Source organism: Ochotona curzoniae, unplaced genomic scaffold, assembly GCF_017591425.1.
Source record: "Ochotona curzoniae isolate NIBS_2020 unplaced genomic scaffold, NIBS_Ocur_1.0 contig_1, whole genome shotgun sequence".
Classification (NCBI taxonomy): Eukaryota; Metazoa; Chordata; class Mammalia; order Lagomorpha; family Ochotonidae; genus Ochotona; species Ochotona curzoniae.
Window position 1 is genome coordinate 27,238,336 of NW_024464918.1, and position 23,770 is coordinate 27,262,105.

Below are 23,770 nucleotides of genomic sequence, written 5' to 3' on the forward strand. Positions count from 1 at the left end.
GCTGCAGGCAGTGACCTGGGGGCTCGGCTGAGAAGGAGAATCAGAGAGGTCCGGGGGTTGGGGGGGGTGACATGGGAGGTTTTGGGTTGCTGGCCACCTGGGTGATAGCTGGTCTTGGTATTGGAGACAAGGTAGAGACCCCATCCTGTAGCCACCCTCTCCAGCCCTGTGTACCACTGCCCCGCCCCGCCCCCGTGCTGTGAGCCCCCCCACAAGTCCCTTGTGACCAGTGTCCCTGTCCCCACCCCTCCAGCCTTGATTTTTGGCTACAAACTGTCACAGTACACATTGGTAATAAAATCTTTCCCCGAGACTGTGTGATTGATAACAGGATGTATTAGCATATCCAGGCAGTTGGGGGGGCAGTGATCAGGCCTCTTCCCAGGTGGCCCTGGAGAGTGGCGACCGTCACAGGTCTGTGGTGTCAAGGCCACCGTTGGTGAAAGACAGGTTCTGCTGCTGGCCTTCTGTGGGCTGCCTTGCTGATAGGAGCATGCTCAGGGGCTCTGCGTAGGGCCTTTGGGGATTGGGCGGTGGTGGCTCTTGCTATGGGGAGAAGGGGAGAGTGTGAGGAGGGGTTGGGACTTCAAACCGGGACCAGAAGGCTCCCTGGCTGGCATCCCACCTTCCTGGGGCTTCAGTCTCCCAGCTGGGGCCAGGGGTGGTCCCAGGCAAGCGCAGGTGAAGGGGTGGCCATGGGGCGGGGTCTACTTTGGCTGTGTCCTCCCCGCCAACACCCAGGCACAGTAGCACCTTGGTGCCCTGCCCAGATCTGCAGAACACGAGGCTGCACTCCCAGTGCCAAGGAGGGTGCCCAGTGCAGTGCCACCACCTGCCAGGATGATCCACCTGCACCCCTTAGCAGGGGCTTTGCTAGATACATCAGCATCTGACAAGCTCCACGGGAGGGAGCCTGTCTCCCACTTTACAGGTGTGGAAACTGGGGACGGAGCAGGGTTTGGGTCACTCGTCTTGCTGGCTCTAAAGCAGGTGGGCATGTTCTGTTAGCCTCGGGGATGGGATGGAGCGTAATTCATCGATGCCAGGCCCCCCACACACACTCGGTCACACTCACCAAGGGTCCTCTCCTGTCCTCCTTGTCCCTTCTCTTCTGTGATCCCCCCAACACACACACACACACACACACACACACACACACACACACACACACGGAGGACTAGCTGCTGAGGAGCAGGGATGTGAGGCTGCCTCCGGTCAGCAGCAGGTTTCCTGAACCCTGGCCTGCACCCACCCTGGCGGAGACGGACCCTCAAGTCAGGAACCCCGGCTACCATCTCACCCCCGCCCCCCCATCTTGCCTTGTTGTCTCGGCTGTCCTTGTCCAGGTCCACAGAATTGTCATCCAGGGAGTTGAGGCTGTGGGAGGGAAGAGGTCAGATTGGCATGAGGCTCGGTCCTCCATGTCTGTGACCAAGACCACCTCCACCACCATCACCATCACCACCAGCCACCAGCCTGGCTGTGAAGCCACGGCTTACCTGACGTGGTCTAGGTCATTGGAGGAGAGGTACTCCAAACCCAGGTCATTGGCGGATAAGTTCAGCATAGGGTTGGCCCTGGAGGGAGAGTCCAGTGAAGCAGCCACAGCCTTTGCCCACTTCCCCAGGTCTCCAACTCACCCTTTGACCCCTGCTCACTTCTCGGTCTTGTATATGTTAGTGCCGGGGATGGCAGCGCCAAAGGACGTCACCCCTGCTGCTGTCTGTCGTGCCTCCTTGGCAGCCTTCATAGCCCGAAGCTTCCGCCGGTGACTGTGGACAAACGGGGACAAGAGGGGGATGGGATCACACTTGGACTGCGTACTGTGTGGAGTGTGACGAATGAGAGCGTTAGCTCCTTCCACAAGAGGGTAGAGCCGAGAGCCAGGGCAGGGCAATGCTTTCCCAAAGGCCATGCAGCCAGTTTAGTGGCCAGGCCCTGGAATCAAATCCACAGGTGGCTCCGTACACCTGTTGTAGAGTGCCATGCTCATTGGGCAGAGGAAGAAGCTGAGGTTGGGTGGGGCAGTGACAGAAACCTCACAAGCCCCTGGGGACTGAATACACACCCTCCTGATGCCTCACCCCACCCTCGCCTGAGCATCTAGGGAGACGGCTAGAACCACAGCAGGCGCCCGCAACAACACCTCTTCTGCACACAAACGAAGACCGTCGTTGCGATCACGATGGTCAGCGCCAGAGCCACGCCCAGTCCCACGATGACGATGACGAGCTGCTTCCTCTGGTCTGAATCCAGGGGCTCCTGGGAGCCCTGTAGGAGAGAGGGCGTGATGGTGAGCTGCTGCAGGGTCCCGGGCTCCCACAGCCCCTCAGTCCCACCTGCACTCACCAGCACCACGAGCCCCAGCCGCAGCAGCTCTGTCAATGCGTCCTCGTCACTGCGAATCATCCTGGCCAGAGAGCACCCTGGCTCAGAGTCAGGGTCACCGGCTGTATCTGGCTCTCCTCCCGTACCCCAGGACAGCCCCACTCACGAACTAAGTTGGCTCAGCATCAGTGCTGACCCGTTGGGGAAGACAAAGTAAGCATCCATGTAGGAATTGGCCCGGGCCCTGGAAAGGAGCAAAGGTAGGTTCAGGAGAGGGGATAGCACATCTGCCCTGTTCCAGACCAGCAGGTGCTCGCCCCTCCCACCCTCCCCTCTACCCTCGGAGGCTTGCATGCATTCACCTGGCCATAGATTCCAGGTCCTGAACATGCACGACATACACAGTGGTCCTGGTGGCTTGGGCCAGAGCCCTGCAAAGGGAGCAAGTGTCACAGAGTCCAGGCCTGGGACCAGGGCTCCGCCAGTACAGTTAGGAATCGCATGTGAGTGACAGGTTAGCTATGCTTGCTCAGCAGGGAGCACTTCTGCACAAGTAAGAAAAGGAAAATCGCTCCCTCTGCTGCAAGCAGAATGCCCTTGTGCAGGGCACAACCTATACAATGGCACATGGCAGCCCTCCTTAGGCCTCTGTCCACCCTTGGCTGGGCATACGCCAAACGGTGGTACAGCTACAGGGTGAGAGATGGACAAGATCAGATGCAGGTTACAGGTAAGGTTGAGAAATGATTTATTCAGATCTTAGGGAGCAGCTTCTAGGGCCCTGTTCTTTCCCACAGCCCCCTTCCTGGTTCCCCAGACCTACTGTTTAATCGCCTCCAGGTTGGCGCCCACCTCATCCTTGTACATGGAAAACTGCAGCCTCACACGGTAGCTCTGGTCCACGGTGAAAAGCTGTGGAAGGTGGGGGGGGGGGTTGAAGTGGGGTATGAGATGCCAGGCTCCAGGGACAGGCAGGGGCACTACTGGGGCTGGAGGCTGGGTCTGGCACTCACGTTCAGGGTGAGTTGACTTTCTAGGGCAGAACCCACAGAAGGTGTGTCCTGGGCCTGGACGGTCACCTGGTAGATGCCTTGTAGAGCGGAATCCAGGTTGGTCATCAACCTGCGGAAGAAACGAGGACATCCGAGCTGTTCTGTCGGTGTGTGCACCTGCCCCGACAGGTCACTCCCTACCCCTGGAGCCTCTCTACCCTGCCCCATCCCCCAGTCTGCCCAGCCTCCACAGAGGGGTGGTTACTCAATGCTGCCTGTGAACACGGCGCCCTCTGAGGAGGGAACAATGTTGAAGATGTTCTGGAAAGTCTGCGTGGTTCCATCGTTAGAGACGAAATTCACATGCAGAATGTTGAACTTGACGGCCCCGTTGGCCCCTGAGTCATCGTCTCTGGCCTTGAGAGCAAGAATGGACATCTAGGGGGTTGCACCAGGCCGGGGACCTCTCCCTCTCCCTAGCCGCAACAGGCCCGAGGTTGCCATGGCCCCCTCCAGCCCCTGCCAGTCTCCCCAGCACGCCCTCCCCAGTCAGCAGGTACGTGATTGGCAGCAGGGTGGTTCTGTTAATCTAGATTTGGACACGTCTCTGCCCCAACTCTACAAATCAGTACACCATGAGCAAATCCCAACTGATTCCGCTGCACCTGCCACGTGCAGTGCTTAGTAGGACAATGCACAGTTCTAAGCATACGGTGTGTGCCGGGCACCTGCCCCGACGTCCCTCCCTTCAGGGCTCCTAATGTGACCATGAGTCCCCTGGGGGACCGTGAACTGAGCCAGGGGAAGGGACACACACACACGTGTGTTCATTCTATCTTTTAGAGAAAAGCAAAATCAATCCATACGGCCATGAGTCCCACTGTGCAGGGAGGCCAGAGCCAGTGTGCAAATTCCAAAACGGAGTCGAGTTAAAGAATTCATCGACACTGGGTCTTCCTTGGGTGAGATGGCTATGCTTCTCTAACAAGAGGAGCCCGAGGCTCGGGGAGTCCCACCCACTCGGCTCTCTGCTGGGAAAGGTCAGACCCATCTGTCTCTTAACCCTGTGTTCTTGCCACAGCATGGGGAGTAGCACCTGCTGGGTGACTCCAGCTTCCTGTTGGGGAAGTAAGCTGAGTCCCTGAGAGGTGAGTCAGCTGAACAGGTGAGTAGGATCCAGCCAGGCCCAGATTCAGGGCAACGCAGGTGGCTCCCAGCCCTTACCCTCCGGCAAACACACCTGCGTGCAGCCCTATCAAAAACGGCTAATGTTTTTGCAATTACGTTCTGGATGCTGATGAGGAACTCATTTACTTGGTATGATTTCTCTGTCACACCCAGGGAGACTGAGGCAGTGAGAAAAACTGAACCTGCCAAGTGGAACTGATGGTCACAAAATTTCTGTGAATACAAAATTCAGCAACAAGCTAGGAACCCATCAGGCAAGCGGCTGCAGCTTTCTGGTTCAGCCCGACAAATGCTTCCATGCAAACACTTGCAGGGCACAGCAGGAAGACCTGCAGACTTGGATCCCATGTGCCCTGGGGCTCCCATGACCCCAGACACCCAGAAAGAAGGATTCACCTGGACTGTAGCCACCTGCTGGCCGGGTAACACGAGTTCTGGGATGATCACTACGAGTCAGACAGGAAGGCGTCAGTGGGGGCTTGGGCACCTGACCCAGTGCTGCCCACAATCTTCCCCCTTCCCACCACACATGCCTTCAGCTTCTCTGGCATAGACCCCCACCCCATTACAGCTGCCCCTGAGTCGGTAGGCAGCAAGTCATCCAACTCCCATCCAACAGGTGGCAAAACTAAGAGCAGAGATCTTGGTGAGGCTTGGTTCAGGTCTAAACATGGAGTGGGGCATAGCTGGAGGAGGCGGTCAAGGGCTTCCTCCTCCTCCAGCATCCCTTGAGGGCCTGGGGCTGCCTGGCAGGGGGAACAGGTGTGTGGCAGGGTGAATACCAGGCCCACAGCTTACCAAAAGTCTTATTCTCAGGCACAAAGTAAGGTGCGTTGTCATTGACATCCTCAATGGTTATGTCGAGGCTTCCTAAAGACAGAGGCAGCCGGCTAAGGCTCCGTGAAGGCCTGACCCCAGATCCCCCCCTCGGGCCTCAGGTGCACTCCCCGCAGCCTCCCTCCCACACGTGACCCCGTGCCGCACCCTCCCCACTCCTTCCCCTCTGGGAACTAAGCAGCTTGTCAAAGCCACCCAGCCAGAGAGGGGGGCCAAGACTGTGAACCCAATACTGACATGGGCACACTGGGCGGGCACGTGGCATAGCAGCTGATACCACTGGGCTTGCCCACGTGCCGGGTCAGCTTGCCTGTGGGATGTTAAGTCTCAGCCCCACGTGTGAGTCTAGCCTCTTGCTCCTGTGGACCTGAAGGGCCGTGTGGAATAGCCGCCCCCCACGCAGGAGATCTCATGCCACCCACGCGGGAGACCCGGATGGTGGGCACTTGGGGAGTGGACCAGCAAATGGAACATCTGTTTCTGTCTGTCTCTCTGCCTTTCATATAGAATTAAAAAAAAAAAACACTCAAATGCGTAGACTCTGCCTTGGTTTCCCCATCTGTAAGTCTGGATGGGGGTCACCTGCCCCCCTGGGCTGCGTAGGAAGAACATGGGGACAGGCTCAGCAGGTGCCTGGCATAGCTTGTGGCTGTTGTAAGGTCTCAGTATGTGCCAGCAGTCACCATGGTTGCCACCATGACCGGCTGACATGTCAACACATGTTTGGCCTGGAAGCATGCACATGGCTTTACAACGTCAGCATTTACTGGTTACTGTTGTATGTCAGGCTCGGCACTGCATGATTCGTGTGTGGTCTCTCATTGCATTGTCACACTCAACCCACTGCCCAACCCTACCAGGCAGCTAGGAAGGGGCTGGGGAATTTGGCAGTGCCACAGTTCACGAAGGGCTAGAGCCAGGATTTGAACCCAGACCCATGGGTTCCAAGCCGGGCTTCCATCCCAGGACACCTCGGCTGCCCACCCTTGCAGGCTGCACCTCACCTCTGTCGCTGCAGGCTGGGAAGCCGAGATCCGTGTTGAGGTCACAGGCCTGCACCACCAGCGTGACCAGGTCACAGGCCTCGTAGTCGATGGCCTTGCCTTGGCTGATGTACACAGAGCCGTTTTCCATGGAGAACCAAGTACGGCACAGGTCACCCACGTCGACCCCGGCCTTGGTACAGATGACACCCACGAGCTCTATCTGTAGCCAAGCATTCGAGTCCACATCCCGGGCCTGCACCTGGGCCACCTGGCCGTCCCGTGAGCTATTCTCGGCCACACGCACGCCCTGGAGAGAGGCTTCCACCAGGGTGGGTGGCTCATCGTTGATGTCCAACACCATTACGGTAACGTCCACCTGGGCCGCCAGGCCCTGGGAGCCCAGGTTCTCGGCACTCACTGTCAGACGGAAGACGGCCTGGCTCTCGTGGTCCAGGCTTTGGTCGGGTGGCAGCCAGAGGGATCCTGTGGCCACCCCAGACCCCAGCACGGAGCCCTGCAAGATGAAGTTGTTGACCCCACTCCCGGACAGGCTGAAGCTGATGCGGTTGTTGACTTCTGTCTGGTCCTTGTCCTCGGCCTCCACCACCCCCACCAGCGCTCCTGTGGGCCAGGGACACAGCTTGGAGGAGCCCTTCGCGCACCCATCATGCTGGGAACCCACCTCTTAGGAGAGCCTTCCCCGGGGAGGGTTCAGGAGCAGCCCTGGCAAGGCCAGGCTGAGCGGCTGAGTGAGCAGCTACCTGGATCCTGCTCCATCACGGAGAATGTGTAGCTAGACTGGTTGAAGACGGGCGGGTTGTCGTTGATGTCCTGTGGGCAGAGGCGGGCCTGAGCACCAGGGACTCTGGGTAATCCAAGAGTTCAACGACCCAGAGGCCTGGGGCTCACTCTCTCGTTCTCTCTCTCTCCCTGCACAGGGCACTGCCCCCTTCCCAGATGAACAAGGGTCTTCAGGAGGAGGGGCAGCCGGGGTTGGCACCGTCAGGTGAATCTCCTGCTTGGGACACCTGTGCACTCCGTAGCTGAGCACCAGTTTGAGCCCCAGCTGCTCCACTGCCCATCCAGCTCCCTGCTAATGTGCCCTGGAAGCACAGTGACCGGGATCAAGTACCCATGACCCTGCCACGCAGGTGGGAGCCCAGGATGGGGTTCCTGGCTCTTCCCTGGCTCAGCCCAGGCTGTAGGAATTATCCGGGGGAGTGACCCAGTGGATGGAAGATGTTCTCCGTCTCTGCCTTTCTCTTGGTCACAAGAGAAAGAAGGGAGCCATACGCAAGAAGGGAGCCAGCCCAAGTCACACACGTGCAGATCCGAGCAGCCAAGGCCGCTCTGTAGCCACTATAGACTAAGGAGCGCCACCTGCTTCCTGTTGGACCACAGCTCAGAGCCATTCGGAACCCGGTTCTCAGAAGGACAGTTCCAGGCCCTGCCTGTGTCCTTGTGTGGCCCAGCCTCACTCCCCCACCCTCAGGTTTGCTGTAATGGCATCAATGCCACTGCATGCCCACAACCCCCTTTCCCTTGGCCCTCCCTGTTGCTTCCTTCCTGTAGCCCCTCCTCCACCCTGCTCACCCCCTGGCACCAGGTGTGTGCTCCGGCTGGCTGGCCAAGCCAGGCTGCAGGGCCCTGGGACACCCGTGTCTCCTGCCTCCCCTTGCTGGCTCCCCTCATGCGGCTGTAGCCTGGGTCACCATAGCCCGGGGGAAGCCAACCGTGCCTTAGGCTTTCTCCCCTAACACCTCTACCTGTCTGCTTGGCAATGGGGTGCCCTGGTCCCAGCAGGCCACTCGCCAGCCAGTGCTTATGGGTGAGTGAAGTCACAGATGTTCTGCATAACCACGAAGCAGACATGCTGGGGAACAAAGCTGTCTCCCTCTCAGTGACATGCAGGAAGGGGTCTTCTGAAAGAACACGCTGCTTAGGACACCTGCATCCCATGGGCCCGGTGCGGTAACCTAGCAGCTAAAGTTCTTGTCTTGCACACTCTGGGATCCCATATGGGCGGTTCTAATTCCAGCAGCCCCGCTTCCCATCCAGCTCCCTGCCTGTGGTCTGGGAAAGCAGTCGAGGACAGCCCAAAGCCTTGGGACCCTGCACCTGTATGGGAAACCTGGAATCCAGCTCCTGGCTCCTGGCTTTGATTGGCACAACTCCGGCCATGGCAGCCACTTGGGGAGTGAATCAGTGGATGAAAGATCTTTCTGTCTCTCCTCCTCTCTGTGTATCTGACTTTCTAATAAAAATTCTTATATATATAAATATATATATATACACATATATATGTATATAATTGGAAGCCACACACAAGCACCGTCACAGTGCAATTGTTTGAACAGCCCCTGAATTTCCGGTGGCAGTTCCCCAGAAGGGGTACCGCTGGTTCCGTGCACCTGATCGCCGCACAGCTCAGTTGATTGTACCCCTCCACCTTGTCGTGTGTGACTCCGCCCTCTGTTAGCCTCAGTGTGCTCACCTGCAAGAAGGGGCAGCAACCCCACTGGCAGCTGCTGGGCTGGCGAGGACCAGCCCTTGGCGAGCACAGCCTTGGTGACCCGTCCCTCCCCAGGCACGGCCTGCAAGTCCTCATCCTGCTCCTGTCGCCCTCTGCCCTGAGGTCACACTGTCCGATGCTGCCAGCCACGTGCTGCTCAGGGCTGCCCAAGTAGCAAGCCAGGAGTCCAGCTCAGGAAGCCAGCTTTCAGGACCTGACCCACCACACTCCAGTCCCATGTTTCAAAGGGGCAGGTACATGGCTCCTCCTGTGGAAGGAGGGAGGGAGAGCAGACACCTGCTTGGGAGCCTCCCAGCGTGGCCCTGGCTGTGCGCCCCGCCAGGCCTTACCTCCACCGTGATGGTGATGTTGACCTCGGTACTGAGACTAGGTGTGCCACAGTCAGCCACCTGCACGGTCAGCATGATGCGACCCTCCAGGGCGCGATCAATTTCCTCTCGGTCCAGGGGTCCCACATTTGTGAGGAGCTCTGTGTCGGGGCCCAGGGAGAAGTTGTGGCTGTAGGGGCCAGGCAGCAGGCTGTAGACGAGGCGGCTGTTATCGGTTTCTAGTTCGTCAATGTCCTGGGCCTGTGTGAAGGAACAGAGCAGACAGAGGACATCAGCTGAGCAGCCGCAGTACCTGGAGCCAGCACGGGGGAGCACGGTCTCCCATGGGCGAGGGGCCACACAGGTGCCTCAGGTTCCATTCAAGCAGGGGGCTGGCTTCATCTCCCAGCATCTGGCTGGGAGCCGACCTGCTTTAAAATGAGAGTTGTCACCCACACGGAACTTGCAGGCTGGTGGGAAGGATGACATGTGGAAGCACCCTCCAGAAATGCATGAATTCAGTGGGAAGCCTGGATGGTTCTAAAGTGTGTGTGTGTGTGTGTGTGTGTGTGTGTGTGTGTGTGTGGTCATGACCGGCCTCTGGGGTGGGCATCACAGCCTTTTCCGTGCCACAGGCCTTTGCAAGGGCCAGGCCAGAGTGCAGGTGGTCTCGTACCTGGATGGTCACGGAGACCTCCTCCTCCTCCTCCCGTACGAAGACATTGTAGGAGCCGCTGACTTGGGGCGCATTGTCGTTGATGTCCAGCAGGTTGATCTCCAGCGAGGTGGAAGTCGAAAGGTCGCCGCCATCCGTGGCCTGCAGCGTCAGGTAGTACACGGCCTGCTTTTCCCGGTCCAGCAGCTTTCCGTCCCTCACCGTCACCATGCCCGAGTTTGTGTCCACTGCAAACAGGTCTGCCCTGCTCAGGGTGGCCAGATGTAGCAAAGACGATTACAGAATGCCCTCTGTGTGCGTCCCGTGTAAAGTGGGGCTCTTCAATAAGCTTGTGGGACGTCAGTGAGAACGTTTCCCATGAGCTGCCTGAAGGCCCCTGGTCGTACAACATCCTGAATGCTATGGTTTTAGCAGGTTTTGTGGGGGGTTTTCTGTTTGTTTGTTTTATGATTCTTTATTTTTTACTGGAAAGGCAGATTTATAAAGAGAAGGAGAGAGACAGAGAGAAAGATCTTCTATCTGGCCTCAGTGGCTGCCACTGAGCCAATCCAAAGCCAGGAGCTTCTTCTAAGTCTCCCATGTGGGTGCAGGGTCCCAAGGCTTTGAACCATCCTCCGCTGCTTTCCTAGGCCACAAGTAAGGAGTTAGATGTGAAGTGGAGCAACGGGGACATGAACAAGTGCCCACATGGGATGTCAGCACTTGAAGATAGGGGATTAGGCAGTTGGGTGGTTGCACCAGCCCAAGGCTTCATCCACGCAAAGCCCTTGGTCCACAGTGCAGCAACATCTGTAGGTGGGGGGACCTTGAAGAGGCAGCGCCTAGTACGCGGTCACCAGATTGAGCCCTCTTTGGATTCCCAATGTCCATGATCCCTCATGGACTGCGGCCCGCCCCTTCTGTCACAAAGTCCTCGCCGGAGTGCAGCTGACGCTGATGAACCGCCAGCAGTGTGAGCTACAGAAACTTCTTTGCAAACTGCCCAGCCTCCGGCATCTCCTGACGGTGACAGAAAATGCAAGCACGTGTTCATTCCAGCAGAGACCACCTCAGACTGTCGTTGTGACACAGCAGTTTAAGCCGCTGCTCGGGACGACCACGTCCCATCAGAGCACCTGTTTGAGGCCTGGCTGCTCTGCTTCCAATCCAGCTCTCTGCTGATGTGCCTGGGAAGGCAGTGGAGGCCGGCACGAGGGCTTGGGTCCCTACACACAGGTGGGAGACCTGGCAGAGAGGAGGCTTCTGGCTCCAGCCTGGCCCACTCCTGACTGTTGCAACAATTTGGGGGAATGAATCAGTGGATGAAAGGGACGAGTGTGTGTGTCCTTGGCACTTGCAAATTAATTCATTACTTGTAAAAATAATTTCTTTAGGGGCTAGTGCATAGCACAACAAGTTAAACATTTGCAACCCCAGCATCCCACATCAGAGCCACAGTTCAGTCTAACCCACCTCCCTGCTGATGCCTGGGAGGACAGGGGAGGGTGAACCGTGTGCTTGGAGACCCAGGGTCCTGGCTTCCACCTGCCCCAGCCCTGGCTGCTGTGGTCATCTGGGGAGTAAATCAATGGGTGGCAAGTCTCCTCTCTCTGACACTCTTTCAAATAAATCAAATACACCTTTTTAAGAATCACATACTTTTAAAAAAAAGTACTCATCATTTTCTGAAATGAAAATTTAACTAGACAGCCTGTATTCTCTCGGCCCTTAGCCACCCTCCCCGACCCCAACCCACCAAGACCTCACCCGTTGCCTGGGAGCAGACTGTAGGTGATGCGGCCCCAGTCGCCCGTGTCAGGGTCGGTGGCCTGGGAGGTAAAGATGGCAGGATGTGGTGGGTGCTGCAGCAGCTGCCTCCCATGCAATTCACAGCTCACTGGGAACCCTGCTCGCTCAGCCTCATGCACGGCCACACCCACCCCACACACTCACCCTCACGCCGGCTGGAAGGTTCCCAGTGCCAGCAGCAGACACCGACATGCGAAGGGCCCCAGGCTGCAGGTCTCCCTCCCAGCCCGCCCCTGCTGCGTGCGCTGTCACTCACGAGAATGTCACTGGTAACCACGAAGCCAGCCGCACTGTGCTCAGGTAGGCAGAGGACATAGGAGCTCTGGGGGAACGAGGGCCTGTGGTCGTTGATGTCCCTAATGTGGATGGTCACCGTTGCAGTGGAAGAGTTCTGGCTGGCAGAGTCGGTGGCCACGACCTGAGGACGCAGACAAAGGCAGCCCTGGGGCCTGAGCCTGCCTGGCCTCCTTCCGCACTGGTCCCCCATCCCCAGTCCCAGGCGCGGCTCACCTGCACCTGCATCACCGTCTTGTTCTCATAGTCTACCATCTGTGGTGCGCGCACCAGCACCTGCACCTCCGCGGAGCCCGCCACCCGCTCCGGGGAGACGCTGAAGGCGTTGGCGTCTGCCCCAGCCAGGGTCAGCTGGAAGGTGCCATTTCTGCCCTGTGGGAAGCAAGGCAAGGGTGGCGGCTATGCAGTCAGGAACCATCATCGTGGAGCTAAGTGGAGCTACGTGGAGCTACAGAGCTACGCTGACCCTGCCTTGCTGGCCTGGAGGGGGGGGGGTCTTGCCTGGGGAAACTGGAGGCGGGGAGCTCTGAAAAGACTGGAGCGGCAGAGGCTGGACCCTGCCCCTATGGGCTCATCTCGTGGGGACTGCCCTGAGCATGGCAGCTTAGGAATTCAGGACCACATTGAGGCAATGAGGTTTGTCACATCACCGGCATCAGAACACTGCTTTAAAGACCGGCTGCTCTGCTGCCAGTCCAGCCCCTGCCAATGTTCTAGGCTAGCAGACAGGACCGCCCAGGAGCTTTGGCCCCCGCCATCCACGTGGGAGGGTGGGAGGCCCAGAAAGAGCGTAGGGCTCCTGACTTCAGTTTACGCCAAATCTGGCTGTTGCACATGGAACATCTTTCTCTGGGCGTGTTTCTCTTTTCCTCCTTTCAAAAAAAAAAAAAATAGTAATAACTGGGTGTAGCAGGTTATTTGGCCTGGGACACTAGGAGCCCATGCGGATGCTGTTTCAAGCAGTGGTGGCTCTGCTTCCAATCCCGCCCCCTACTAATGTGCCTGATAAAACAGCGAAAAATGGTCCAAGTGCCTGGGCCCCTGCACCCACGTGAGAGACCCAGAGGAAGGTCCTGGCTTCTGGTTCTGGTTTGGCTCAGCTCTGGCTGTTGTGTCCATTTGGGGTGAACTAGCAGATGGAGCATCCCTCTCTCTGTCTCTCCTCTCTCTGCAATCCTATCTGTCAAATAAATAAAATAAATGTTTTTTTTAAAGCTAAATCTTTTTGAAAACAAACAACCATGTCTGGACTTGTCCGTTTCCCTTTTTCAGACCGCAGGTGACTGGGTTAACTGAAGTTACAGAAGACAAAGCCTCAGATACGCAGGGCGACTGCGGACTGCCACTCGCCACCCACTCGCAGCCACATCTCCCAGCCACCACCACAGCCTCTACCAGGGCGCCCTCCAGACCCCACACCGCCCAGCTCTCCCAAACCCCCGGCTCTCCCAAACCCCCAAAACCCTCCCCCTTCCCCTATCCCAATCAGCACATTCTCCACTCAACCCGACAGCCGACACTAACCACCAACTCAATGCCATCCACATTCACCCTTCCGATCTCTACTGCCAGGCACCTGTCCTTGGCTCTCCTCGCCCTTCCTGCCCCTGCCCACGTGCACCTACCTTGTCTGGGTCGTAGGCTGCCATGGTGAGGTTGTCGATGGGGATGCGGGTGGAGGCATGCTCATCCACGTAACCCACAAAGTCGGCCTGGACCTCTTGGGGGCTGAAGGTGCAGTCTGAGAAGTTGCAGCTGTAGAACTCGGGCGTGTGGTCATTCACATCGGTCACCACCAGGGTGACCCAGATGCTCGCCTGAGCCTGCTGCTCGTAGATGTTGAGGTTCTTCTCTGTGGCCTGCCATGCGGAGCAGAATTCAGAAGGACTGAGGGGGGTCAGCAGAGGTGGCCAGCGGAGGCAGGAGCAGCCGTGCCGCTAGGGGGCAGTGGAACCTTCACTGACCGTGACCTGCAGTTGCACCTCCTCATCCTCCTGCAGCAGCTGCTCCCGGTCCAGGGGGCCACTGACCCTGATGACCCCATCAACTCCAATGTCAAACCAGCCAACCCTTGTGGAATCTGGTGAGGAGGCAGGCAGCGCGTCTGGCTGCATGGCCCAGGAGAGCCCCAGCCAGGTCCACCGGCCCCTCGCCCACAGCCCCGCCCTGGGAACATGCCAGTACTCACTGGAGATGCTGTAGAGCACAAGATCGTTGACGCCTTTGTCACTGTCCACGGCCTCCACCGTCAGCACCGAGGTCCCCTGGCATGAGAGCCTCCCTGGTCAGCAGCCTTCACTCAGTGCCCCCCATTCACCTCCCTCCAAACCCCCCAGCCCCAGGACCCCCAAGCACACCAAGGCCGCGTCCTCAGCCACAGAGGCCGAGTAAAAGTCCCTGATGAACTGCGGGTCAAGGTCAGGCTGGTCGATCACCGTGATGGACAGGAAGACAGGCGAGGAGCACTGGACGGTATGGACGTCATGGAGCAAGCCACCTGAGTCCTGCAGGGAGATGGCCCTGGTGTGAGCCCAGGCCAGGCCAGTGTGGACACTCCTGCCACCACCACCCCTCCCCTCGCAGCTTCCAGCTGCAACTCACACAGGCCACCAATTTGAGCTGGTAGAAGGCACTCTTGTTATTGTAGCTGAGGCTGCCATTGAGTATGATGGAGCCGTTGTCCAGAATGTAGAAGAGGTACCTGTCTGCGGTGCTGGGGATGATCTGTGGCAGAACACGAGCAGACAAGCTGTCTCAGGACAGCCCTGGCCCTGCCTGTGCTCTGAGAGACGTGGGACAGAATCCCAGCCGTGCCACCGACGGGCCAGCCTTGACTTCCACTTCCGGGAAGGGCTGACGAGAGGACCTCAGTGGCCTGAGACAAGAGAGGGGCTGGACACGTTGCTGGACAGATGCAGCTGCCATCAGCACACCAGCCCTCCTGAGGCTCACCCCAGTCTTATTGGCTGTGTGACCTGGGCAGTCAACCCCAGCCTCTATCCCCTCTCCCCCATCAGCCTCCAGGTGCAGAGACACAGGTTTGGGCAGCACCGGGAGACCAGGACTGGGGCCAGAGCCAAAGCCTATGCCTCGCTCTGTGGGTTGTCTGTGGGGATGCTGCCCTCTGGTGGCTACGCGCAGCCCTCAGGCCACCTACCGAGGACCCTCACCCACCTCCGTTAAGTTGTACTCCACGATCCCCGACGACCCGGTGTCTTTGTCCTCGGCCAGCACGGAGTACACCAGGGAACCAACCGGCAGGGTCTGCAAGAAGAACCGATCACCAAGGGGGCTCAGGCCCATCCCTTGCACTCCAAGCTCCGTGGCTGGGCTCCCACCCCAGGGACCCTGCTCCCACCCCAGGGACCCTGATCCCTCTTTCTTCCAACACATCTAAGTTGGTTCTGGGATCAGGCCTGTGGAAGCAGCTGGGAGAGGACCCCCTAGTCCCCTGCTCTCACCTCCAGCTGAGATGGCTGTGATTGAAGAACCCCTCAGGACCCGGATGAAGGAACATTCTAGAACTCACCCTGGCTGGGCCACTTGCCTCCTCAAACATCCCTCTGACCTCTCCATTACCTATAGCCCTTGATTTCAGGGTCCTGTAAGAGCTTGATGTTTTGGGGGAGAATTTTGCTCCTGGGCTCCTGTCCACACCCTTGCTGCCTCCTTACAGAGACCACAGAGATCATTTGCTTTTCTTAGGGCTAATTTATTTTGCATCGATTTGAAAGGTAGAGGGAAGGACGGAGAGAGCTTCCACCCACGAGTTTGCTCCCCTAGACACCTGCAACAGCAGGGCTGGACCAGGCTGAAGCCAGGAGCCAGAATTCCATCCGGGTCTCCCAGGTGGCGGCAGAGCTCTGAGTATTCGAGCCAACATCTGCTGGCTCCTGGAACGTACTAGAAGGATGCTGGATTGGACTCAAACCAGGCACTCCATTATGGGATGCCAGCATCCCAGGAGTAGGCTTACCCCATTGTGCCACAATACCTGCTGCCCTCCCGTGGCCCCCTCGTCCACCACTGAAACCTTTAGAAATTGTGAATCATACCACACCCATCTTGTGCCTGAAGCTCTCCAAGCATCCCCGCATGCTGTCCAGAATATGGTCCAGGCTGCTTCCAGGGTCCCTCTGGGTCAGGCAGCTGCCCCCACTCCTCTCTAGGACCTCACCGCTTCCTCACTGTCCTCTAGCTGAGCTGGCTGAGCTCGTTCCCACCTCAGGACCTGTGCACCTGCCGGGAGCATCCTTTCCCAATAGGATGTCACAGCCAGTTTCTGTTCCCTTCAGAGGTCGCCAACTCAGAGAGGCAGGGCGCTGCACACTCGCTGCTTTCACTTTTCCCCGCCAAATAATCTCCATAGAGCGTAACACCAACTGCAATAAACCTGTTACGTCTCGCTGGCTTCTGTCTCTGCCCTTCACTGGAATGGGGGCCTCTGCAGGCAGCAACCAGGGCCATCTGGTAGCCAGGCCACTTCAGTACCTAGGACAGTACTGGCCTTAGTTCTCCGCAGCACTTAGTAATGAAGACTTGTGATGGGGTGTTAGGCTGTTGGCAGCGACTATGGGAGACCTTCTGCCAACCCATGCTGACCCAGCTGATACAGCCCCTCAAGCTTCCATGTTGGCTCAGGGGTGGGCGTAGGCCACACAGTGCTAAGCAATGAGGGTCAGCCTGGCCTGTTGACTAGGACCTCTGAGAGACAACAGTCCTTCCATAGAAGCTGCAAAGTCAGTGGGATGTGAGCCTGGAATTACTTAGGGAAAACTGGTGCCATCCCCGGAGGTGGAGGTACCCAGAGGTGCAGGGCAAGAGGCTGGAGAAAGGGATCTTCCTAGGGACGTGGCTCAAGAGCCCGGATGTAGCCATGCCCTCAGTCAGAGCTCCCATGAGCCCCTCTGTGTCAGTGTCGGTTCTGTAACTGAAGGTGTTGCGATCCAACATGGCCACAAGATGCAGCTGTGGCCGGCGGATTTCCACTCGCCCTAGGTTTGGTTCCCGCAGCCGCCCCTTCCCACAGGACAGGATGTTCCTGGTTCTTTGTGCCCCCTCCCCCAGCTGGGTCTGTTCTGAGCAGTGCTTTGGTGTCTCCCCACGCCACGGAGGCAAATGTCACCTCACTGATGTCGGCGGAGAATCCAGTGTTCTGGAAAACGGGTGCGTTGTCGTTTCTGTCCTCAATGATCACAAGCATTTCCCTCTGTACCTGCAGGTGACAAAGCCCCAAGATGGTGATTCAAAATGCCAGAAGCGGCAGACAAGAGCCAAGCACCCCGTGCCCTTCTCCCGACCGATCCGTTTCCTGAGTCACTTGAAGGTGAGGGGCAGACATCATTCGGTAATCCTTTAGGAATCTCCAGTGTGCCTTCCCTGTTGTAGAAAAATGCGTTTTAACTTGTAGAACATGCAAAGCTGTGAATAACCCAAGCTGCTCATCAGAGAGGACTAAGGACGTTCCCCTGCTGGTAGCAGGGGCTCTGACAGCAGCGTAGCAGGTTAATCCTCAGCCTGTGGCGCCAGCATCTAGTTCAAGTCCTGCATGCTCCAGTTCTGAGCCAGCTTCATGTTCATGGCCTGGCAAAGCAGCAGAGGTGGTCCAAGGCCTTGGGCTCCTGCACCCACGTGGGAGACCCAGATGAAGCTCCTGGCTTCTGGCTTTGGATCAGCTCAGCTCTGGCTGGCTGTTGTGGACGTCTGAGGAGTGAATCAGTGTTGGAAGATATCACTCTGTCTCAACTATTTCTGTAAAAATCTGCCATTCAAATAAAAATAAGTAATTTTTTTTTTAAGTAAGAAGAATTAGAGATGGGAGAACGCATGCATTCACACAGCAAGAGCCGTAGGCCCAATCTGTGAGTGGGCGTGGCACTGTTGACAGTGTGGGCAGCAGGATTCTGGGTGAACACAGCCTTTACTCACGGCCACTCCGGGAGGGGTCGGGGAGACACATTCCCACGGGCCCCTGCAGTGAGACAGGCCCAGGAAGCTGCATCCAAGGAGATGCTTCAGTTTCTTTCTTTCTTTTTTAAAAAAAATATTTATTTTTATTGGAGAGGTAGATTTACAAAGAGGAGGAGAAACAGAGAGGGAAGGATCTTCCACCCACTGGTTCACTCCCCAAGTGGCCGCAACAGCCAGAGCTGATCTGAAACCAGGAGCTTCTCCCAGCTCTCCCACACAGGTGCAGGGTCTCAGGGCTTTAGACTATCCTCGACTGCTTTCCCAGGCCACAGGCAGGGAGCTGGATGGGAAGGAAGTGGGGCCACAGGGAACGCAACTGGTGCCCATATGGGACACTGGCACTTGAAAGAAGAGGATTAGCCAATTGAGTCATTGTGCAAGGTCCAGCTGCAGTTTCTAAAGTGTGTCCAAAGAGTGCCACGCAGGTTGTGGTCTGGACGTGACTAGAGTGGGCTTCTAGTGTGGTGATCCCTTTAAGAGTAGGTACAGTGGGAGGGCATTCCTAGTGCCCCCGACTCCCTGTCTCCCTGGCTTCCTTCCTCACCACTCTCCTCCCACTGGGATGCCACTGCCTGAGCGCTCACCAGGGCCCAGCTGGCGCCCTCACCATGCTCTGGCGCCTCCATGAGCGAGTGAAACCTTTTTTGTTTCTAAGGTTTCCCACAGAACACTGCAGCAAGGGATGCAAATGACACTTTACATGGATGGAGGGCAGCCAAGGTGTTAGAGATAAAAAAAACCTTCAACTACCACAGACTCAGGGTGCGGCAACATGAACATGTTACTGAGAAACACGCGTGTTGGAGTCGGCATTGTGGCAAGGCAAGGAAAGCTTCCTCCCGCAATCCCAGCATCCCTTATCGGCATCAGTTCGTATCCCAGCTTCTCCCTTTCTGATCCAGCTGCTTGCTAAGGGCTTAGGAAAAGCAGCAAAGCACAGTCCAAGAGCTTGGGCCCCTACACCCACGTGGGAGCCCTGGGAGAAGCTCTTGGTTCCTGACTGCAACCTGACCGAGCCCCCCAGCTGTTGCAGCCATCTGGGCAATGGACCACCTGATGGAAGATCTCTCTCTCTCTCTCTCTCCCTTCCCCTCTTTGACATTCAAATAAATAAATCTTTTCCAAAAAGGACATAAATACACACATAGATAGCAACAGATTCAGCCAAAAAAAACTGAAGGCAAGCACCTTGAAGGCACTGGGGTCAGACATCGACACTTTTTTTTTTTTTTGAGTGTGAAAGAGTGCACTCCTGTCCCTGGCTCATTGCCCAAGTGCACCTGCGCACAAGGCCGGGCCAGGGAGGGACTGAAGGAGCCAGGAACCAGAAGCTCTGTCCAGGCTTCCCATGTAGGCGGCAGGACCCATGCCACCACGGCCTCCCAGGATCCGCACTCGCCAACAGCTGGAGTCTGCAGGCGTGCAACCGAGCCCGGAACCCAGGGACTCCGCCGCGGGGCACGCAGATCCCCTCACCTGCACGGGTTATATGCCTGCCCCGACAGGCAAGCATTCATTCATGTATTTCTTTGAAAGGAAAAGAGAGAGAGGGAAAGAGAGAGAGAGGTCTTCCATCTGCTGGTTCACTCCACACCTGGCCTCAGCAGCCAGAGCTGAGCCAGGTTGAAATCAGGAGACAGCAGCTCCATCCAGGTCTTCCACATGCTTGGCAGGAGCCCTGGTGCTTGACTTATCAGCTGCTAGCTCCCAAGCGCATTAGCGAGGAACTGGATGGCAAGTACGCAAGTCAGCGTCAAACTGTTCTCCTGCATCTCAAATGGAGGCTTAATCCACTGTGCCACAATACACTTGCTTTCAAACAATATTTAGAGTAATGGAAACTAGCCATTTATATTAATATGAACTCATAGAATCAATTTTCTAGTTGTAATATGAACAATCTATTTATAGACTTAAAATAAATAATACTAAACTCATGATAATGTGACAAAAAGGTGGACAAGTGATTTTGGTACAAATCAACATCGATGAGGCTGTTGTGGTGTAGAGGGTAAAGGTGTTGTGCTGAGAGCAGAGAGGAAGCTCTCTCTCTCTCTCTCTCTCTCTCTCTCTCTCTAACTCTGCCTTTCCTGGTGCACTCCCCCCACCCCGTCTAGGGAAGGTGACATGGTCCGGGGTGGACCCCCAGGCTGGGGACCACCGTGCCCTCCCCTGTCACGTGCGCCACTCACCGGGTTGTTATAGCCGTCACTGGCGGAGACAGTGATTCTGAACTGGGTCTGCGTCTGTGGGGCCAGGAAGAAGGACAGGGCATGAGCCACTGCTCGGGTGGGACCTGAGGCGGGGTGCCTACCACCGGGTCGCTGCCTGTGGAGTGCCACCCCCTCACCACCTCATGCTGTACCCTTTACCTCATAGTCCAGAGGGCTCGCCAGGGTCGCCTCCCCCGTGGATGAGTTGACGTTGAAGAAGTAGGCGTAGAGACCGCTGATCCCATAGGTCACCTTGTCTCCATCCCGGTCGGTCGCACTGAGCTGGAAGGCCTTGTTGCCTGGGACAGAAACATCCAAAGTCACGGTCGTCCAGGCTGGCCGCCTAGCTGTCCCGGGCACCACTGGAAATGTGGGGCGTCCCTAGCTCCTATTACTGCTGATTTGGGGGTACCTGTTTACTCAAAGGCCTCTTGATTACAGCATCTTGAGTTTTGTTTTTGTTGTTATTGTTTTGTTTCGTTTTGAGAAGGTATCCCGGGATGCTGTCAGTGGGGTGCCCTCCCCACCAATCCCTGGCAAAGCCCCAGCCCTGCCTGGAATCACAACACTGGCTTGGTTGAGAAAAGACGAATTCCGGCTAGAGTTTATGAGTTCCAGATTTCCTGCTAGCCGCTTCCTCCAGTCAGGGATTAAAAACGTCTTTTTACCCTTCCTCTTGCCTCAAGAGCTTGCCTGGAACCTTCCAGAACTCTCTACTCCAGTTAGCCAAAGCGGCACCTACTGCTGGTCTCCCTGGAGCCTCAGGCTTCTGCAGAATGCTGGGCAGAGAGCAGCTGAAACACAGGAGGAGGGGCACTGACTGACACAAGGCCATCCCCTCTCCAGCTTGAAGGGCCATCTCACAGGTTCATCACACCCACCAGAGTCAGCCCCTCGGCCTCTGCTGGACCACCTCTGGAGCCCACGCCTCTGGCATCCTGCTAAGGAGCCATCATGTCAAGGCCCGGAACGACAGCCTAGTAACTGAAGCCCTAACCTTGCATGCCCAGGGTTGCATATGGGCACCGGTTTGTATCCCAGCTGCTCCACATCCCATCCAGCTCCCTGCCTGTGGCCTGGGAAAGCAGTCGAGGACGGCCCAAAGCCTTGGGACCCCGCACCTGCGTGGGAGACCCAGAAGAAGCTCCTGGCTCCTGGCTTCAAATCATCTTAGCTCTGGCCAATGCAGCCATTTGGGGTGAGAAACAGTGGATAAAAGATCTTTCTCTCTATCTCTCCTTCTTTCTGTATATCTGCTTTTCCAATATAAATAAATAATCTTCAATTTAAAAGGAGCCACCCATGCCTGCATCACATTTCCTTATCTCAGGAAGGTCATTTTTTTAAAAATTATTTTATTTATTTGAAAGGCAGTGAGAGAGAGAGAGATTGTCCATTTGCTGGTTCACTCTCCAAATGACCACAGCAGTTTGGGCTGTGCCAGGTTAAAGCCAGGAGCCAGGAGCTTCTTCTGGGTCTCTAATGTGAGTTTTTTTTTTTTTTAAGATTTATTTTATTTTTATTGGAAAGGCAGAGAGGAGGAGAGACAGAGAGGAAGATCTTCCATCCAATGATTCACTCCCCAAGTGAGCGCAACGGCCGATACTATGCCGATCTGAAACCAGGAGCCTCTTCCAGATCTCCCACACAGGTGCAGGGTCCCAAAGCTTTGGGCCGTGCTTGACTACTTTCCCGGGCCACAGGCAGGGAGCTGGAAGGGAAGTGAGGCCTCCAGGATTAGAACCTGTGCCCATATGGGATCCCGGGCGTGCAAGGCGAGGATCTTAACCCCTGCGCCATCGCGCCGGGCCCTCTAATGTGAGTTTTGATATCCGCAGGGGTTCCTGACGCAGTCCCCTGTGCGCAGCAAGAGATGACTACATTTGCTCATGACCGTTGACATGTATATGGAAAGAATGGTGATTCAAGATATCTGCCAGAAAAAAATGTACGTGAAACAAAAAACACAGGCTATGCAAAAGGGGTTGGCGTTGTGGCAGAGCTGGCAGAGCCTGGCCGAGCCCGGAGACGGCCGATGCCTGCAGCTGCCTGGAGCCAGGGTTCTGCCTAAGGGAGCAGAACCTGGGGTTCAGCCACTGTTATTTGGGATCCCAACAAATACAGAGCGTGACGGTCCCTGCCTCCCTAGCCTGTGTCATGCACCGCAGAGAATCAGAACCAGCTCCTCTGGTTTCACCCGGGGCAATAAGCCTCATCTTCCTCACACCTGCACCACCACCGTGGCCTTGGCCTTACCCAAGGCTCTCGTTGATGAAGATAGTTCTTCAAGTTGACTTCCTCTTTTACATAACTACCTTCCCCCACCTGTGGTGCTGGCATCCCCTATGGGAGCCGGCTTGAGTCCCGGCTGCTCTACTTTCCATCCCGCTCCCTGCTTACGGCCTGGGAAAGTATCGGAGGACGGCTCAAATTCTTGGGACCCTGCACCCAAGTGGGAGACTCAGAAGAAGCTCCTGGCTCCTGGCTTCCTAACCCAGGTCTTTGCAACCATTTGAAAATGAACTAGCAGATGACAAATCTCTCTCTTTGCCTCTGTACCTTCTTCTCTGTAGCTCTGCCTTTCAAATAAACAAATAACCCAAAAATAAATAAAATAAATAAGTAAAGTAAACCTTGGGGACTGGGCAAGCCCCCTCTGGTCTGCTTGACCCCAGGTGACCCACAGGGCTTTGGGGACAGGGACAAGCCTGTGTGCAAGCCCCTGCGGGCTATGATGGGAAAGAGCTGGGCACCATGCGGCACAGGGAGCATTACTCACCCACTGGCAGGTCCTCGGGCAGCACCACAAACAAAGTGCCCTGGAATGATGGGGGCGTGTTGGCTGCCACTGTAAAAACACAGAGCTGGAATATTCAGGCGCCCCTGCGGAGCCCGACCCTTCCTGCTCCCCCGGACACCAGCCTCAATCCAGCTTCCGGCCCACGCCTGAATTCTTCCCCAAGATAGCCATGTCAGGGCCAGCCAGGGAAGGGACCACTCCGTGCCCTCCCAAGGGTCCCTGCCAGGGGGGGTCCCCACTTTAGCAGCCCTCTGCTCAGGGAGGGGAGCCACCTACCAGGTGCCATGAGGGCAGAAAGCAGAACGCAGGAGAGCCACAGCCAGGCCATCACGTCCGGAGGGACCTGCAAGAAGAGGCGTCAGTGAGTGGTACCTGTCCCCAGGCCTCCCTCCACGGAGAGCTTCCCACCTGCACCTGGGGCAAGCCCTGGGCCCGTCTCAGGGACACATCACCCTCTGACCACTTTCCATGTGGAAACCACAACACCACCCTGCCTGACACTCCAGGTAGTCTCCAGTGGCCCAGAGACGGGCTGTGACCAGGGATTCTGGGTAGGTAGGGCCCACTGCTCACGCACTGACCCATGGGACAGACACTCTTATAGTCTTCCCTGGAGCCCTGCCCCCCCCCGCAGCAGGAGGGTTCTCCTGGCTGCATAAGTTTGGGAAGGATTTTTCAATGGACAGCTGGGAAGTCACCCTTGAGAAAACCCTGGCTTGGCCATCCTGTGTCACAAGCTATTGTTGGTTTACAAAAAGAAGAGGGGCGGTCTCTGATTCGTATCGCCTAGGCCCTTTGGCCCCATGAGACAGTGGTGTTATTACACTGGGGGTAAGGGTGGTGGGAGGCTGGGCTCC

The 23,770-nt window shown here is 56.8% G+C and overlaps 1 protein-coding gene across 2 annotated transcripts; it reads right to left on the reverse strand.

The window, feature by feature from the left end:
• Positions 1–408: 408 nt before the first annotated feature.
• Positions 409–23,241, reverse strand: CDHR2 (cadherin related family member 2). Of its 2 annotated transcripts, none has more exons than XM_040976229.1 (31): positions 23,190–23,241; positions 22,893–22,961; positions 20,273–20,412; positions 20,104–20,146; positions 17,056–17,153; positions 15,105–15,194; positions 14,532–14,654; positions 14,288–14,434; positions 14,119–14,194; positions 13,895–14,010; positions 13,556–13,789; positions 12,147–12,302; positions 11,893–12,054; positions 11,595–11,656; positions 9,849–10,092; positions 9,194–9,433; positions 7,093–7,162; positions 6,350–6,952; positions 5,307–5,378; positions 4,905–4,954; positions 3,586–3,737; positions 3,342–3,450; positions 3,152–3,240; positions 2,691–2,759; positions 2,495–2,572; positions 2,350–2,410; positions 2,147–2,271; positions 1,659–1,772; positions 1,500–1,577; positions 1,320–1,377; positions 409–546 (listed from the first exon to the last, which is right to left on the reverse strand). In XM_040976229.1, exons 1-31 carry the CDS (start codon positions 23,239–23,241, stop codon positions 409–411), a joined length of 3,918 nt encoding a protein of 1,305 aa, XP_040832163.1. The 2 variants fall into 2 exon arrangements, with proteins under 2 accessions (XP_040832163.1, XP_040832155.1); XM_040976221.1 differs by having other exon boundaries at positions 409–542; positions 1,301–1,377; positions 17,056–17,139; positions 20,093–20,146.
• Between the last annotated feature and the right edge of the window lie 529 nt (positions 23,242–23,770).